We start from the raw sequence: 19,075 nt of genomic DNA on the forward strand, positions 1-19,075 counted from the left end.
AAAACAACTTTCTTGCAGTATTCAAAGACAGCTGTTCAAAATGGCAAAGCAAGTTGCATTATTAAAGAATGAGTGAAAGACAAGCATGTATCATTTTCCCCTATCTCCTTATGTTAAATAAAAAAAATTCATCATAGAAAAATGACATGAGCGCACATTTTCCAAAGATGTATGGCTGTCAAATAAAGATGAAAAAATGCTCAATATTATGAATTCTTTTATTAAAGTGGACAAAAATTAAAAAGACTGGCTATATTATATGTCAACAAGGATGTAAAGGAACTGGAATTCTACACTGTTGGTGGGAATGCAGTAGGGAACCACATTTACAGTGTGGTGTTTACTATGTTCTTAAAACATCCCTCTATGTTGTAACTCAGGCATAACAATTTGAGTTAACACAGGGAATAAAATGCCTGGACTGGGAATTTAGCTCAGTGGTGCCATGCCTGCCTCACAAGTGCAAGGTCCTGAGTTTCATCCTGGGTACCGGAAAAAAAAATGCCTATGTACTAATAAAAAATTAAAACTAAACAATAAGACATATTCACAACAGCTTTATTAGAAATATATAAAATCTATAATGTCCCTAAATAACAGAACATTACCAAGCAACAAAAATAATTTTTCACATAAGCATTATTTCTTAATCTCAAAATAACTGTGCAGTACACATGTACACACACATACACACTTAACAATAACAACAAAGTCTAGAATATATAAACAAATCTATTCTAAAGGAAATCCACAATTTCCTAAAGTCCTCAGGAAGGTAGGGAGATTTTAACAGCATGAGGAAACATACAGGGAAAAAGTTCATTTTCTTGATTGTAATGATGGCTTCAGTGCTTTACCAAATTTTTCACTTGTTTTGTTTTGCCAGGGTCTTACTATATTGCACAGGCTGGCTTCAGACTCCTGTGTAGGTGGGACTGTAGGCACACTACCAGACCGAGGTCCAAATTGTATACTTTACTAAGTGTACTTTGGTGCATGTAAATTTTAGATTATACTTAAATAAAGCTTTAAAATGGGAGCTCAAAATAATAAGCCTAAATGCTCTGTTTGTCCTGGAAGATTAGGTTCATAACCTGATGTGGACTGCACCATTGCTTTCCTCATGCCCTGGGAAGTGCAGCTGTTTCAGTGGTAGCAAATATTGGCAAGCAATAAAAGCCTATGCCAGTTGAAACAGGAATGCTATGTCACAAAGCTACACCCTTAAACTACCAAATCATTTCTCTCTAGTCTTATTTTCCTGTCTGCACGCCTATTTGGGATTTCCCCAAAACTGGATCAATCATTCCTTCACACTTACCTCACTAGTCTGCTTATAAATCACCCCACACAATGAATGGAACTTTCAAAACTGAAAGTGCATTAACAAAATGACTTTTACTAAAGGATCATTCATTAGTTCAATGTGCAGCAAGCAGTTTCCAGGCTACTAAGTTAGATCCCAGAAAAATTCATCACAAGCATGATGTGAGATCAACAATGCCCACGAACAAGATGATTCTTCTTAGCAAGCTGACAACACAACTATGACCAAGCACTCTGGACCAAAACTGTTAAGGGCCGTGCCCTAAAGGCAGATACAAGAAAATGAGGAGCCACCAAATGCTGAGGAGTGCCAGTTTCCCCAAATAGGAGAATACAAGGTTTGCTTCTCTGTGCACTCTGGGGTAGTTAACTCACGCACACAGGGTGTGAACTTACCAGGTGGTAAAGGTGAAATGGATTATACCACAGAAATGGGCAGTGACATAAATCAGGCTATGGCCCTGAGCACATTAGAAACTCTAATCAGTCTCCTCAAAGCTTTGAGCTTCCTCAAAGTGATGGAACTCACACTGAGGAAATTCACATGAATGATGTTCACATTTAGATAGGGCTCCCTTGGTCTCCTGCCATGTTGTTAAATTTAGAAATGGAATAGAACATTTCCTACACATTGCAAGCCTTTCTTAGGCATGAACTTGCAAGTGACGAGTCAGATTAGATTTGCGACGAAAGGATTTTTCACATTCACTGCACTTATAAGGCCTTTCTCCAGCGTGAACTCTTTGATGCTGAATGAGGTCAGATTTGTGAGTAAAGGGTTTCCCACATTCACTGCACTTATAAGGCCTTTCTCCAGTGTGACCTCTCTGGTGCTGGATGAGGGTAGAGCTTTGACTGAAGGATTTTCCACATTCACCGCACTCATAAGGCTTTTCTCCAGTGTGAACTCGCTGGTGTTGAATGAGGGTCGCACTCTGACTGAAGGTTTTTCCACATTTACTGCACTTATAAGGCTTTTCTCCAGAATGAACTCTCTGGTGTTGAATGAGGCCAGAGCGTTGTCTAAAAGATTTCCCACATTCATCACACTCATGAGGTCTTATGCCAGTGTGAATTCTTTGGTGCTGAATGAGGTCAGATTTCCGGATAAAGGATTTCCCACATTCACTGCACTCATAAGGCCTTTGTCCAGTGTGAACACTCTGGTGTTGAATGAGGGTAAATTTGCGGCTAAAGGATTTTGCACATTCACCACACTCATAAGGCTTATCGCCAGTGTGAACATTCCAGTGTCTGATGAGGTTATAATACTGTCTAAAGGTTTTCCCACATTCACTGCACTCATAATGCCTTTCTCCACTATGAATTCTCTGGTGTTGAATGAGTTCAGATTTGCAGCTAAAGGCATTCCCACAATAACAGCATTCATAAGACTTTTGTCCAGTGTGGACTCTCTTGTGTCGAAAGAGGCTGGAGCTCTGTCTAAAGGATTTCCCACACTTGCTACATGTGTAAGGCCTTTCTCCTGTGTGAACTCTCTGGTGTTCAATGAGGTTAGATTTGTAGGTAAAAGATTTGCTACATTCCCCACACTCATAAGGCATTCTTCCACTGTGCTGTCTCTTGTCAGACTTGTGGATAAAGGCATTTCCACATTCGTTACATTCATGAGGGCTTGCTCTAGTGTGAAATCTTTTAGGCCCAATAAGGTGGCACTTGTTGCAAAGGGATTTTCCATACTCACATTCAGATGTTCTTTGTCCAAAATGAGTATCCTGGTGCTGGAAAAATATGAACTTGCAGGTGAAGGCTTTCTCACATTTGCTACATTCACGAAGCCCTTCTCCAGCACAGACACACTGCTCTTGAACAAGTATGTGCTTAAGAGTTGAAGCTTTTCTGCATTCATCCCACTTGCAATGTCCGTTTCCAGTCCAAAATGCTTCCCTGCACTTGATGCTGCTACTGTGTGGCTGCTCATCATTACAAATGGTCTGCTGCTGAAGGAAGTCCATGCCAGGCTCTCCACAGGGGAAAGACTTGGTCAAGACATGGAACCTGAAGCTGGCCACAAAGGAGGCCCTGTCCACATCCCTTCCCTGGGGCTGTTCTCTACCATAATGCTTTTGGTGCTGAAGATTTGTATCGAAAGAGAAGTCTCTAACACTTGTGCCACCCAAGTACGATTTCTGAACAGGGCATGTGATTTTGTGCTCAGCCTGGTACAAAGTGTCTTCCAAGGCTGGAACATATTTTTCACAGGGTTGAGTGTCCTGGGTGGATGGATTTGCCTTAGAAGTCCTGACCTGTGACATTCTTTCCATTTGTACACTGTACTCAGAAGTTATCTTCTCATCATCTGTCCCACAGTAGCAACCTGAAATCAGAGAAATGCTAATAAAATGCATGTTGATGTCACTGGAAGTTGAAAGGCCTATCATAAAAGCACGTGATACCCAAAAACAATGAGATCATGGGACTGTTCTGAGAATAAGGAAGCTGGGAGCAATTTGAGGAAGGAGTCACTGTGAAGTACAGGGCCTTTGAAAATTAAGAGATCATACCAGACAAAGGATACAGAACAAGATGAAGCAACTCATTTAGCAGAAACTTGTGCACCAAGGACATGCTTGTGTTGTAAAAAAGGTTGTTGGCATTCAATCCCAGAAAATAGAAATGAAACTAAGTGGCTGGTGATAAAGGACTAATTAAGGATGTGTCACACCTCACAACATAGTAAATGAAACCTGGAGACTGCAGCAGAAAAAGCAGTAGGAAAGACTAAGAAACATGCAGAGTCACAAAGGAAAAAGCAGTCAGAACCAGAAATCACAGATGAAATGACAAGTGAGTGAAGTATTACATAAGGGGAAGTGGAGTGGAAATTAATATTGCCAGTGCTCCTTTAACGAAGACATTGTTGTACACAATGCAGTATCCTAGAATAATGGGAATACAACCATGAGATCATGCACTTCCCTGGCTGCCTCTCTCCTCTGAGACCTTACCATATCCACCCTGAGGGGCACCAGTATTCTCCCCCAACCCCATAGTACTCCTGCTGAAACCGCATGGGACACCAATGATGCACATGTTAAAGGAAGAGAGGCAGTGACCAGCACTGGCTCATAACAACCTGGTATACAATAGTATGTAAGAGAACATTTCAAAAATACTTGAAGGAGGCTCTTACAAGAACAGCTATGGCTCATCTAAGAGTGACTATGACAATGCTTGCGATTCCTCACTAAGGTGGCCATAAGGAAATGACCCTACATGAAGGAGGTTGAAACTGGGCACAAGGGACAACTAATGTGGATAGTCATCTGACAGGGACAAGGCAATCACCATGAGACCCACCAGGCTGAGTACAGGACTCCAGAGACCAGAAGTAACTCCTGAGCAAAAAAGAAGGGCAAGGACCACTCAGGATACTGGGAGGGAGCAGGGGCCTTACCCAGGGACAACACAAGTGCAAAGATCTCCAGCATCACATCACAGTACAGGAGTCTCTGAGCCTCATCAAGGAGCTCCCATTCCTCCTGGGAGAAGTAAATGGCTACATCCTCAAAGGTCGTATCCTGTCATAAAGGAAACAGTTCATTCCACAATTAGCTTCTCTCCTAGGACCCCAAGTTCAGGTTTTTGCTCCTAAATCCACCTCCATTCACCCTATTCCACATGTCCTCATCTCAGAGGAGATACCCGGAGCAGATGCCACTGATGAAGCCCACTACGAACACTAAGGCTGTGTCCTCCCACAGAAACAAAGGCTAGACAACAAATAACACCAAATCTCTCATGTAGGCCCCACCACCTGTTGTCACTGTGATAATTACTACAAATGCTGGTTAAAAAGAGAAGAAGCCATAGAGAGAGGTTGGCCTGAAATTTATCTTGTTGGACAATACCCTTAAAGCTCTCCCAGATCATCCTTCCAGGACTCAAGCAACACAGTCACCTCTCATCTTTATGACAACAAACTTCCTTGGGGCCATCAGTTCACATTCCATCTTCACAAGCACAGCATTTTACATTCATCTTTCTCACACCACTGTACTTCTACTAAAAGTCATACAGCCCAAACATTATGGGAAGAGTTCATTCAACGATCCACTTCCTTTTGAGGATCCCAGGTTCATATGCACACTCATCCAACTCCCCATCTCCCACCTCATAGGAGAAACCAGGCCTGGATGTGACTTAGGCCCAGTCTCTCCTCATGGTCTCACTGATTTCTGTGTCCACACATAGCAACACAGGCAGGTGGGCAGATAAGCACCATCTAAGTTCCGGACCTGGCATGTAGGACCATACTGCTCTTCCCAGAAAATTGTCCTGCATTCCTCCAGATCCATCGTCCCATATATAACCAAAGATGGACTTGCCCCTCACCCCTATGTCCTCGATGCTAGGCCACTGAAGCCATCAGCTCATACTATCTTGCCATATGCACACTACCTTTTCTTTCACTCATCTCTCCCACTGGTACCCCTCTAACCACAGCCTCCCACCATGAGCAGTTCCTTGATCTACCCGCTGGATTCTCAGCAGATAGTGCCCACTGTTTGGCAAAAATCAAACAAGATTTACTACATCCCCAGGCCTCCCATTAATCCCACTACCAAGCAGCTCCCAATTCTGTTCTACTTGACTCTGTTCCTTGCTTCAGCCTTGCCCAAGAATCATTCAAATACCCATGGTGCTCTTTCACTCCTGAGCTTCACACAAACCAGTCAGTCTTCTTCTTTCCAACTAACTCTCATGCAAGGTCCAACTCCAGTGGCTTTCTAACACAGGCCCCACAATTATGCCCCCCAGCTAATCTGCTGGCCTGATATTGTCCTAGTATTGTCTTGTTTGATTTACTCCTTTGCCTCCACAGCCATGTCAAGTACATTCATCCCTGAGAAGCCTTAGGCATGTGCCAGACCATTTTTTCTTTCACCCACCTCATGGACACGTCTCTCCATGACCTGTGTTGTGACACCAACCTCCAACACCCAGGGCCCCAAGTATAAGATCCAGTATTTAGCCCAGCCCTTCCCTCTCCTTCCTGGGTACCTACTACCATAACAATCATGACTCTGCTTCCCTTCTACTAAATGTTGGCCCACAGCTTATGGTTCCAGCTGCCCATCAACTGTTCCCTGAAAGTTCTCAAAACCTGAGCAAGCCAAAAGTAAAACCCTTGACACTCCTGTAGAAATTCTTCTTACTGTGGAAGTCAATGTAACTTCCATCAGCCCAAATCAAACCTTCAAGTTATCCCTGAGTACAAACTCTCTCCACCATCCTCAAGTCAAGAAATTCAGGCAACTCTACCTAAAAAAAATTGATCCAGAATCCATCCTCTTCTTCTACCCAGAGTCACCATCTAGACCGGTGGTGGCGAACCTATGGCATGCATGTTATTTTTGTTTTTCTTTGAAGACAGAAGATGTTAATGTGAGTTTTTTCTAAACCAAAACCTCAGTATTCATGTTTAATTTCAGTGTTGGCACTTTGTGATAAATAAGTGGGTTTTGGGTTGCAGTTTGGGCACTCCTCCTTCCTGTCATCTCCCTTGACCCACTTCTGTCTCTGCAGCCACAGGGACCAACGAAAACAGGTCAGTTCACCTCCTTCTTCCGCGTCCTAACACCCTTTTCTAGTCACATGGAATGGATACTCAACTTCTCAGGGAGACATTCTACACCTGACTTCTACACTTCTACACTTCCACTGCTCCTTATTCCTATAACAAGGAAAAAAAGTAGAAGGTCCTTTAACTAGCTCAGGGTCCTCTCCAGGCCAGTACACATCCTTGTAACTCCGTGGTTGCCAACAATTTCATATGATCCTCAGCTATGCGTGTTCAAGGTCCTCGGGCCCAAGGCTAGAAAATGGCAAAGAAGAGTCCAATCCAGAGCCTACCTGGGGGAATGAGCACTAGCACCACTCTACTCAGCACGAAAAGATTCACAGGTGGTACTGAAGTTATGGGTGATCTGTACAAAGCGGAGGCTGTCCGAGCCAGGCACCTGAAGGCTCAGGTCACCTGGCGTCCCGCCTAACCGAGCCGAGCGGCCTGGCATGCCTGGACATCATCCCTGAGCTTCAGGGCCCAGGGCTGATTCTTTTTTTTTTTTTTTTTTTTTTTTTGGTACCAGGGTCAAACTCAGTACCTTGCGCTTGCGAGGCAGGCACGCTGCCACTGAGCTAAATCCCCGGCCCCCTGGGCTGATTCTTGCCAGCTGTGCGCACCTGAGCACGGACTCATCCTTCCGGTGCCAACTCCCCTAGTCCCCGCGCGCCCGGTCTGGAATACAGCCCCTCCCTGGGCTCCCGGCTCGACGGGTGGAGAACGCGGCGCTCACCTGGGCGGGGCCCCTCGGCACAGCTGCCCTCATCGATCGACCCTGTGGGCGACCGGAGCAGGGCGGGACCTGTCCAACCCGGACCCGCCACTGTGCAGAGAAAGACCGCTGCTCTCTGCCTTCTCTGTTCAGTCACTTCGGCCCCAACCCAGCGCTCTGAGACAACTAACCGGTAGATCGCCTCCAGAGCCACTGAAATGACTGCCACCAGGGGGGCGCCGGAAGTCCTGCCTCTACGCAGCTTGTCCCCTCGGAAATGCCCGCGAATTGAGCTTTCATTGGCTTAACTCGGCCACCTTTTGCCGCATGCCATGCTGGGTAATATAGTTTCCGGGGCTCCGGGGACCGCGTCTACGTGTGTCCCGCCGTCTTCGCTGTGAATTTAGTTTATGAAGAACCAAGGATGGAACTGAGAAAAGGCAAATTCACCCAACTGGCGAGGAGGAAGTATCTAAAGAGGCTGTTTTCATAATTCTAGGGAATGTTATCTGCAACTGATCCCTTAAGTGTTTGGAGACATTATATTAGATTCCATGAAGCTCACTGTGCCCCCAGAACCAAAAACTTTTATTTCAGGTACTGTACGTGTAGAAGTTACGTACAGATCCATGTGGACATATTCCATACAAAATACCTACACTCTTAACTGGAATATAATGGCCTTTTTCTTATTGGTGTTCAGGTGCCCACATGACAGTGCCTGCCTTCTCAGAAGGTGTAAATCGCTCTATAACTGCTTTACAATAAACTATGCCTGTTCTTCTGTATGGCAGTTTAAGTGTCTTGACTGAATTCTTTCATCGATGGCGCGAAGGACCAGGACACCTTTTTGATGTCAGGACCTATCTTCCCACTGACAAAAGGATTAATTAGGTATATATATATATATATATATATATATATATATATATATGTATGTATAGGTTAAAAAATGGTCTGAGTTAAGATATTAGAAGTGTGGTTTCATTTCCCTATTGGAGAAAAGTATACACAACATGAAATTTACTATTTTAATCACTCAGTGGCATGGAGTACATTTTCACTGCTGTGCAGCAATCATCACATCCACCTCTAGAACTTTTTCATATTCCCAAACTAAAGATGATAAAGATTTTTGCCCTTCCTCCCACCCAGTCACAGGAAATCACTAGTATACTTCCTGTCTCCATGGATTTGACTGTTCTAGTTATCTCAAAATAGATGGAATCATGTAATATTTGTCTTTTTTGTGTTTGGCTTATTTTAGTTAGCATAGTTCTTCAAGACTCATCTATATAGTAGCATGTGTGAAATTTTTAGTTTTTCTTAGGGTTAAATAATGACTCATTATAGGTTTATAATACATTTTGTTAACTGATCTTTCAATGCACATTTGAGTTGTTTCTGTACATTGACTCTTGTGAACAATGATATTAAGAATATGGTGAACATATACATGTTTGAGTCCCTGCTAAGATTTTAAAGATTTTTGCAGCAAACCAAGCAACACAGGAGGCAGCAACTCAATTAGAACAGCAGCCAAGCTTTGACATATTTGAATTTGATGAATGAAAAAATGTCATACACACAATAGAGAAGTCAGTATCAGTGTACTACCCAGTTTATGTTTAATGCAGATATTTGTGTCCACCTAAAATTTTTGGTGTATTTGATGCCCATTACTCAGTGAATTCTAAATCTAATCAAACTAAATATAGTAAAAACACTCCCATAAATACTATCCCATAAATAAGAATTAAGAATTCTCATAGAGCTGGAGGTAAACCTTAGTATTACAGGAATTTCCTACCAAGAGGTAGGCCTTGCTTCAATCCTCAGTACAATAAATATAACAAATGTGTGCCTCACACTTTATATTTATATTTATATGAAATTAAATGTGGAACAAATAAAAAGGAATGTGATATTTTGGAACTCAACCAAGTTTAAAATTCCAGTGTGTGTGTGTGTGTGTGTGTGTGTGTGTGTGTGTGTGTGTAATGTATATGGGATAGGAGCATTATAAGAAATGAATTATATTATCCCATTTTTATACAAATAAAATACAAAGAATTGCCTAAGATACTTAGGAATTTTAGATTATAAAATAATACATTAAAATCAATATGCATGGGAATATTGTCCATTTTTGAGAGGAAAGTCTCTTAGTAGTATATGCTGCAAACATTCATTTTGGCGAATTGGTCCATGTACATATTACATTTTGATCATTTTTACTTCCTTTCTCCTTTCCCCTCTCCCCCTTTATCAGAGCTCCTTTCAATCTACATGAAGTCTAGCTCTCTGTTTTCTACCATCTTGCCTGTATTTTTCTCTGCATATAGCTTGTATTTTGTGTTTCTCATACAGGAAAACCATGAGTTATTTAACTTTCTGTATCTGATTTAGTTCTCCTAGATTTTTTTTTTTTTGTACCGGGGATTGAACTCGGGTCCTTGTGCTTGCGTGGCAGACACTGGAACCACTGGGCTAAATCCCTGGCCCCCTCTCCCAGATTTTTGATCTAAAAATACATCCATTTTTTCTACAAATGACTCAAATCTATCCTTCTTCATGGCTGAATAGTACTCCATTGTGTATATGTACCACACTCACTTTATCTATTTATCTATTGATGGCTTATAGGGCACTTTCATAATTTGGCTATTGTGAATTGTGCTGCTATAAACATGGGTATGCATGGATCACTGTAATATGATCACTTTAACTTGTTTGGAAGATACATAGGAGAAGTATATTTAGGTTAAATGTAATTTCTATTTTTCAGAGAATCTTATACTGATTTTCCACAGTGGTTGTACTAGTTTACATTCCTACCAATGATGTGAAAAGGTTCAGTTTTCCCTCACAATCTCACCAGCCTTTGTTGTTTTTTGAGTCCTTGATGAAAACCACTCTTAATGGAGTAGGAGGAAATCTCAGGATTGTTACAATTAGCATTACTCTAATGACCAGAGATGTTGAACATTTTTAATTAATTTAATTCACTGGCCATGTGTACCTCCTGTTTTGGGAAGTCTCTAGGCACTTTAACTGCCCATTTTTAAAAAATTGGGTTTTTCTTTGAAGGCGTCTAATTTTTTGATTGTTTGTTTTGTGAGGCGGGGTCTCCCTCTGTGGTTCAGGCTGTCTCTGAACTCACCATGTAGCCCGGCTGGCCTCCAACTCAGTGATCCTCCTGCCTCAGCCTTCTGAGTGCTGGGATTATAGGCTTGTGTCACCATGCCCGGATCATTGAGTTCTTTATATATTCTAGATACTAGTCCTCTATTTAAGAGGAAAGGAAAAAGAAAGGAAACAAAATATTTCAGAAAGAAGGAAAGGAGAAAGAAGAGACAACAGTAAATGAAAGAAAAGAAATAGGGCTTTAGTAATATTATTTTTATATGTGGAATGGAAGTAGGGTGGAAAGGAGTCAGGAATAAGGAACCTTACTCCTGGGGCAGGAACAAGGAAGAAGAGGGGGAGAAGTAAAGATGGAGATTGAGAAAAGCTATAAGAAAGTTGGAACCAGTTAATTGCTGATAGAAGTCTATGTTTGAATCTTTCATGCACTGTACTTGGTCAGGTTAAACCTGACGTCACCATGAAATATACTACTTAAACTAAAACAATAATTTTATCCTCCAACTCATACTTCACATATATATTCATGCACACACACATTTCACATATATATTCTAAATCTGGAAGAAAGGAGACATAAAGAAGTAAACAGATAAAAGAAAAAGCCTAAATAAATCAACAAATACATAGGTAAAAAATTTAAAATACATTTGCTGATAGAGTTTGTGGCATGCAAGGGTGAGGGAGGATTTGAGAGGATGTGAGAGGGAAAGTAACTAGGAAGGAAGGAGGATTTTAAATGGAGTGTGGTAGAGGGTGCAGTGGATTGTGCCGTTTATAACTAACCCAGAAAACTAATTTAGCTAATTCTCTCTTCAGGTTCAGATGTTTTTAGCCTTTCCTCCATGTCTGCCTAGAATTAACCATGTTCTTCCTGTCAAGCTTGCTTGGGCTGCACTCTCTATCTTTCTCTATATATTTCAAACACACACAAAGCTCCTCCACCTCCTAAAGATGCACCTGCCATTCTAACATGGGTTCTTTCCAGGTCCCTGTGCTGTGCACTATTCAGTTGAGATCACCGATGTTTGAATATTAATACCTTTAGAAAATATTTATATGAGCCATAAAATCTTTAAGGAATATTCATAGTAAAGTGAGACATTTCTGACATATCCAATCCCATAAAATTTCCTCCATTATATGACCACAGTGTTTCCTTCATTTTTCCACTAAAGAAACTAACACAGATGGAGAGAACTTTGTAAAATTATTGCAGATAGTCCACTTTTACACCTGCATTTTTGCCCTCACTGAACATGGCATTACAGATACATGGCAGAGTATATCATGCACAGTAATTCTCTGAATATTATTATGAAATAAATGATTAAATGTCTTCAAAAGTTAGATTCATAGTAGTGTAATAAGAGTAAGGGGGAAATGTTCTGTTTTCACACTGGCAAAAGGAAATCTGAAAGCCTGGGGTGTCAGTGCTGATGAGCAAAAAGGGACTGAAAGCTGAAAGACAGGATGCTACTCACAGAAAGGTGTTCTCCATCCACTAGCCTGGATTTAAAACCATGGGCATCCAAATAGTGGAGAACATGAAGACAGAGGAAAAGGAAGCAACAGAATTTGCCACGAACAGGATGTTGTGTGTGGCTGTGGTCTCCTGTAAGGTAAAGGTGATTGTGAGTGTGTTAGACTCATAGTTCATGTCTGTGCAGGAGCACCTAGGAGATGCTTGCTAAGAACTGTGAAACACAAAGTAATAATTTCAGGGGAGAATTGTAATCATACATACTATATAATCTCACAGAATCTCAAAGTATTTGGTCAAATATAAAGAGTTAAAACTATTTGCTATAATCCTGGAACGGTACCTCTAACTGTTTTTCAACTGCTATTTGATGAGCCACTCTCTATGATAGGAAGAATAGCCCTAGAGCAAGGAACTCCATCTTGTTTGGGCACCTGGTTAGCTGTCCAGGGGCCCCCACCATGTGCCAAGGCTGTGTCCAGGCTCTGGCACAACAGAGTCACCCACCACCACAGGTAGATGCAGCTTGCTGAGTCCAGTAGGGTTTCTGACAAGGTTGGGATGGGAGTGGAGTACATAACACTTTCCCCAAGGATCCTTCTTTCTTCAGATCCCGCTTTTCCTGCTTTAATTAGACTTAGAAAACCAGTGCCTTAAAAAAAGGATGTGGCAACTTTGCTAATGTTACAGTCCGCAAGTCATTCACTGCTTTGCGAGTAACCCTTAATAAAGTCCTTTAACGGCTAAGCTGAACTGGTCTGGGTCATTCAGGACTGCAGGAGTCTGCTCCATTCAGAGACAGATAGTACTTTTATGTTTCTCTGGAAAACTTATGCAACATCTGTCCAAGATAGGTGGCAATTTAAGGACACATTAGAGGCATCTTTGCTTCCTTTAAAGATGGTTACAATAAAATTTGAGACCCATATAAGATTAAGACCTACATAAGCTAGAGGAAAAGGTTTAGGAGACTGTACTCAAGGAGCTACTTTACCCAGTGTAATTATCCAACATGAGCCATGAGAAGATGATCTCTAGAGTTATTCAAAGAGGTCAATATAAAATATCAATACATAGTCCCTGAATTTGAAAAGCAAAATTGGAAAAAGTCTGGCTGCACCCTTCATTCAGATAACCTCTGGGCTATCAAGAGGGCTTCATGGCTGCTCCTGGCAATTTCAAGAAAATATAACCCTGAGTTCTCTGAGAAGATACTGGAATACACAACTTGTTTGATGTCTCCAGTCAACACATGTAAAAATATATCCGATGCCGATCCCCTTTCTAGATCAAGTGTTGCGTGTCCACAACCTAATTCTAGAAAAATGGAAAAGGTGAGATGCTGCTGGGAAACAAAGCTTCAAGTTTGCTTTGGACACTTGCAGATGGATTTTATCCAGTGTCCATCCTCACTGTGCAATTCAGGGTCCTCAGCACACACAGAACACCCAGGGAGAACCCACAACCCTGAGCTTGTCACTGAAAGCCAAAAGAACCAGGAAGTGCCCTCCATTCCACTCTGCTCCTGGAAATCTAATTGTTACCCTATGTGCTCTCAGATGCCAGCTATTAGGATGGCCGATATCAGGCACCTCCTGGAGCTGTGGGCAAATACCTTCAAGGAGAAATGAAAACAGAATTTCATCCCTTTCTCTTCACCGATCCTGAGGGTGATGCATAAGTGTGCTTGCAGGCCTCATTAACACCACCTCTTTGTTTACCGACCTGTAGAGGTTCTTGAAAGCCCAATCCCATGCTAAGCAGAGCTAGGCAAATTACGAGCCAAATACTCAGGGGATATAAGATCAGCACTCTATGAGTGGTTCCAATACTCTTCCCAGGAAAAACCTGAGGGTTAAGAACTTCTTTTCATAGTCTGGTCCAGTGCTAAGGGTAGGGTTTGCACCTCATTTCTCCCTAACCATTTTGTTGTTGTTTTTGAGACAGGGTCTGTGTATTTATCCCAGGCTGGCCTCAAACTCCTGGCAATCCTCCTGCCTCAGCCTCTTGCATCAGCCTCCTGAGTGCTGGTATTACAGGTGTGCACCACCATACCAGGCTTTTCTTTGATGTAGACATTTTTTCTCAGTCAGGAGGATAAAGTCAAATACTATACTGAAGAAACTAGTGCCAGTAGAAATTCAAATACATAGCACAGCCAAGGTTATGCCGGCTTGTGACCCCCTGTAATGTAAAACTGCCTTCTTGCCCAATCTCTATGTACTCCTAACAGATATTATTTCTTTTCTTACTAGCAAAATACAACTATCAGACAGCAAATTATGAATGTATTGGAGTAGTTGTTTGTACAATGACCAACATTTCTATAGATCACCAAACTTAAAAATTACAATTGCGACTGGAGCTTCAAAGTCAGGCCACTTTTAATTCTTCAGGCACACTGCTCAGAAGACTTACTGGACCATGCTCATGCACAAATTTAATAATATATCAATCCATCCAAATTATAAAAATACCAAGATTGTAACAAACCTATCACTAATTTTTTCAGAAGTTAACAACATCACCTCTGCTCTAGATGAATACAGGTAAGTTTAACTCACTCTCACAAGTAGCGAAGGACAAACATATTTCTCCAGAGGGATTGTTGTATAGTCAAATTCATTTCTATGTAATTGCTGATACTTCATACTGTTCTTGGATCTATGAAACTAGCAAGTTGGACACAATACGTGTCACCTTTGAACAAACAGTATTTGTCTAGCTAAGGTTGACCCTCATGGCCTATAGGATTTACTCTGTTTCCAGGATTGGCGAACTAGTTGAGAACAGACATTTTTCTGTTTGTCACAGTGGTCATAATGCACGTTAGTCAAATCCTACCCATGGGATTGGCTTCTTAAATGCTTCTACAAAGTTCCTCTTCTAGTACCTCATCTGGCTGATCCTTACATGGTCTCCATGGTGTTACAAGAAAAAGCCAGAAGGCTCTTGCAATACAGTTGACAAAGAAGATGCCTGGACAGTCTTTGAGCAGTGAAGGTCTGAATACTGATAGTAGATTTCTCTGAATTTGTTTATCACTGAGAAGCCAAAAAATGACCAAAACTGGGGACTGAGAGGTGGAATATATAAACAGAAAATAGACAAACCATATGTAATAAAAAACTCACCAAAATCTGTGTACTCTAGGCCAGAAAATCTATGTACCATCTATAATAAGAAGACCAGTTAAGCCAGATATCTGTAAGTCAGGCTCTTAGCATGTCAGACCACTGTGCCTTGCAACAAAGTAGAAAGGGATACAATAACCTCTAACAATTGACCCCAAACATCCAGGACATGACTGGCAGTGAAGAGTTTCCTAATTGTCATCCAGATTTCTAATTTAGCACCAATGACTAATACATGCCCCTAACCAATAACTTGAAGGTGCTCTGATTCTCACTGGGCACCTACAGCTCTCAGTGAAGGCATCACTGATGCCTTCCTCCATTTCACTGTGACTTAGCACAGCTCTGCTGGTCTGATTGTCAGTAGGACACTTGCTTAGCTTTGTTCTAGAGTCCAGGGCTCATATGAGGGAAAGATCCATATGTTCAGCATGCACCAGGATGACTGTATTTCAGTCAATAACTACTCCCAGGATCCCAATTGTGAGGTGCTAGGTAATTAGCAACTACTTTTCTCCCTGAAATCTTCTAAAGCAGGAGGATGGAAATAGGGCCTAAAAGTAGTCTCAAGTATATAATAGGAAGAAATCAAACTGTTCTAATACATATATTCTGCTGGAAACTTTTATTTCATTATTCAAAGTTTTTAGAAATACCTGTACAAATGTTTTATTTGTGCAAATGAATTTAAGACCAGTGAATTACAAACCACAAAAGGAGGAAGAGTATGGGGAAGAAATAAATAAGAATTCAGTCTTTAAAAGTGATTATATAAAGAAGCTGCTGTGTTTGCACAGGATGAGGCGGACAGATCCATTCTGTACCTGAGAGGAAATGATGCCTCTTTTGTTTGGTCTTTTCACAGTATTATCTCTAAATTTAGGATCCAAGTCACTTTCCTCTACCCCCTCATCCCTCCAGTCTCTAATGTCCTGTGTCTTGCCAAGAAAGTAAAATTGACTGTCCTGTGTGCTCTGTGATAACATGATGCCAAGGCCCCAGTGGAATTTCATGTCTGCCCTGTGACTTGGAAGACACATTGAGCCCTGACGTATAGGTGTGTTATTTCTTGGTCCTTTTTCCCAGAGCTACTGTGATTTTCAACTCAACCCTCGATCCATGACAGTATCTATCTACACAAGGGATGGAGAGTAACTTTTAAATAGATTTGCCACAATTACATGCCAGTAAAAACTATTAATTACAATTGCATGAATAATTCCAAAGAAACAATTGGGAAGAATTGGGATGAGAAAACTTAACCCTAAGTTTTCTATGAGCCCTTGGAGAGCACGGGATAACACAGGGTGGGGTGCAAAAGGCACAGAAGTTCCATGCTAAGAAAGACAAAGAGAAAGCATTTGGGGCAGCCAGAATTTGGGCCAGCCTCAGCAACTTTCCTTAACAGTTAATGTCTTGAGAGATTCCACAAGTCTGAAAAACATGAGTATTAAGTGACATGAATGAGGGAGGTGCCCTGGTTCTTGGGTATCTCTCTTCTTTTAAGCTTCATTTTCTAAAATATTAATTTATATTTTGTGTGTTGCTATACTTCATTCATTTCCAGGTACTACATAATTCCATTGACTGCTCATAAAGCAATCTTCATAAATCGTTAATGGATGGTCTCCTATTTGGCTAGAATGAAGGAAGCTGCCCTGACCTTTCTTGTAAATGGATCCTTGAACTCATATGCATGCATTTGAGGTTATAACTATAAAAACAGAATTGCTTTGTGTTGAGATACGTTTTACCCAAGAAAAACCAACTTTCTAAAATGATTACTCAATTTATACTTTCAGCAGCAATGTGTGTGGGCTGCCTTTGATCTATATCCTCATTAACGCTTAATAATCTCAGAATTGGTAATTATTCCTGGATTGGGTTGTGTAAATTCATCTCATTCTCTTAATTTGCATTTTCAACAGTGATGGAATAGGATAACTTCCTTTTGATTTTGTTCATCCAAAATATTTACTTTGTCCCTAATCTATATATTGAGAGATGGGAGAAAAAAAACAGGATAAAGATGGAATAAACATAGGAGAATCCAGGCTTAAGAAGGGCTGATATCGAGGAGAACCTCTGGTAGCTCATGGAATAGTGTGAAGTAGGGTGGGCACAGTCTACTCTGCCCCTAACAGGAAATGGCGCCCACTTGGTATCAAAGGCTTTCCAGGGTCTCACTTCCAAACATAGCAATGGTGTCCCTTCTCCTCAGCTAGGTCTCCAGTCTCTGATCGACTGTATCGTGGTGTGAGAGGAATAGAAGCTCACCTCTGTGCTCTGCGATGCCAGATGGTGAGCGGCACAGAGAGGTTGAGTGTGGGAAGAGACGCTGGACCCGGACTCGTAGGCTCATTATTCCTTGGTCCTCGTACCCAATGCACCTGTAATTTTCAACTCTAGATGCCTGAGAGAATCCACATGCGGGATTGAGAATAACTTTCAAACAACGTTGCTTCTTTGCCTGCCTACGAAAACAACTACAATTACATAAGCACATCCAAAGAAACAATTGGGAGAACTTTCCTATGAGCCCCTGGAGTGCATGAAATATCACGGGGAGGGCACAGGCTGCACAGGGGTCAAACGCTAAGTAAGTGAAGTCAGTTGCATGGATGTGTGTGGATGTGGGCCAGCCCAAGGCCCCTTCCTAGCCCCTAACATCCTGGGAAATATCACACTCTGAAGAACACCAGCACTCAGGCACAGTGACTGAAATGAGATAGCGATTTCGTGCCTCCACTTTTTTTTTTTTACATTTTCCCAAAGGTTCATTCCTGCACCGTGCATAGCCCTATTTCATTCATGTACACACAGTAGAGAACTCCACTGAATTTATCCAGCAATATGTATGAACAGGCGATGTGTGACTTCCTGAATATAGCTGTGCCCAGTGAACCTGCTCTGTCCTCTGCTGTCACGGACTCTGGTGCACACAGGTTTTGTATTGGAAGTGCTGGCATAAGGCATGTCTTTCCCAAGATAGTAGCAAGGTGTTATAGAAATGATCACTATTTATACTTTAAAATCTAAAGATCTCCACTGCTTTGTATTAACTCTTGGTAATGTCAACATTTTTACTTAGTGGAAAATTTGTGTTGGACAAATGTATCTCATTCTCTTTTAATGTGCATGCTCCAGGAGAATCATGAAGAATCATGATTTTTTGTCCATCTAAAATATTTGTTTTTGTTGAATGACCTATGGAATGTTTTCCTGTTAGCCTCTGCTGTGTGCCTTAATGATTTGTAGAATGTGTGCGAAGTTTTCAGGTGACAATATTTTTCACTGAAATATTGAATAAAAGCTTCCCTGTAAGCTGTGGCAATGTTTCCATAGGAATAAAAGTGGCAATTATTGTTTTCAGTTTGAAAAATTTTGCATTTTTGAAGTGCCATACTTTGACAGAATTTCAAGCATATAAAAAAATTGCAAAAGAGTACAAATTGTTCCCATGCACTTGAATCTATACTCCACAAATATTTATAGAAAATTTTGTGCATTATTTAAGTCATATATGTCATGCTTAAGACTTTAGTGCACATTTCATAAGATGAATAGAATTATATCACTTTAGCTCAGTGCTCAAAACCAGGACATAACACCCACGCAACAATATTATCTCAGCTCTACCCATCAATACACCATTGACATTCTGCCCATAATCCCTAGAATGCTGT

The 19,075-nt window shown here is 41.3% G+C and overlaps 1 protein-coding gene across 4 annotated transcripts; it reads right to left on the minus strand.

Annotated features, from left to right (window-relative positions):
- Window positions 1–542: 542 nt before the first annotated feature.
- On the minus strand, window positions 543–8,430 carry LOC101697085 (uncharacterized). Of its 4 annotated transcripts, none has more exons than XM_087200823.1 (3): window positions 7,647–8,430; window positions 4,745–4,868; window positions 543–3,664 (listed from the first exon to the last, which is right to left on the minus strand). In XM_087200823.1, the coding sequence occupies exons 1-3, from the start codon at window positions 7,677–7,679 to the stop codon at window positions 1,971–1,973; spliced, it is 1,851 nt and encodes a 616-aa protein (XP_087056949.1). In that variant the 5' UTR covers window positions 7,680–8,430; the 3' UTR covers window positions 543–1,970. The 4 variants fall into 4 exon arrangements, with proteins under 4 accessions (XP_087056949.1, XP_087056951.1, XP_087056950.1 ...); XM_087200825.1 differs by having other exon boundaries at window positions 7,817–8,429; XM_087200824.1 differs by lacking the exon at window positions 4,745–4,868 and having other exon boundaries at window positions 7,817–8,429.
- Between the last annotated feature and the right edge of the window lie 10,645 nt (window positions 8,431–19,075).

The sequence above is a fragment of the Heterocephalus glaber genome, unplaced genomic scaffold, assembly GCF_053883595.1.
Source record: "Heterocephalus glaber isolate CG9 unplaced genomic scaffold, H.glaber_assembly_v1.0 deba00001745, whole genome shotgun sequence".
NCBI lineage: Eukaryota > Metazoa > Chordata > Mammalia > Rodentia > Bathyergidae > Heterocephalus > Heterocephalus glaber.

Coding starts and splice junctions, on each gene's coding strand:
- LOC101697085 (XM_087200823.1), bottom strand. CDS start 7,679: ATGAGGGCAGCTGTGCCGAGGGGCCCCGCCCAG. Junction 4,869..7,646: donor TGCCGAGGGGCCCCGCCCAG/GTGAGCGCCGCG, acceptor CCTTTATGACAG/GATACGACCTTTGAGGATGT. Junction 3,665..4,744: donor TGCACTTGTGTTGTCCCTGG/GTAAGGCCCCTG, acceptor CTCTGATTTCAG/GTTGCTACTGTGGGACAGAT.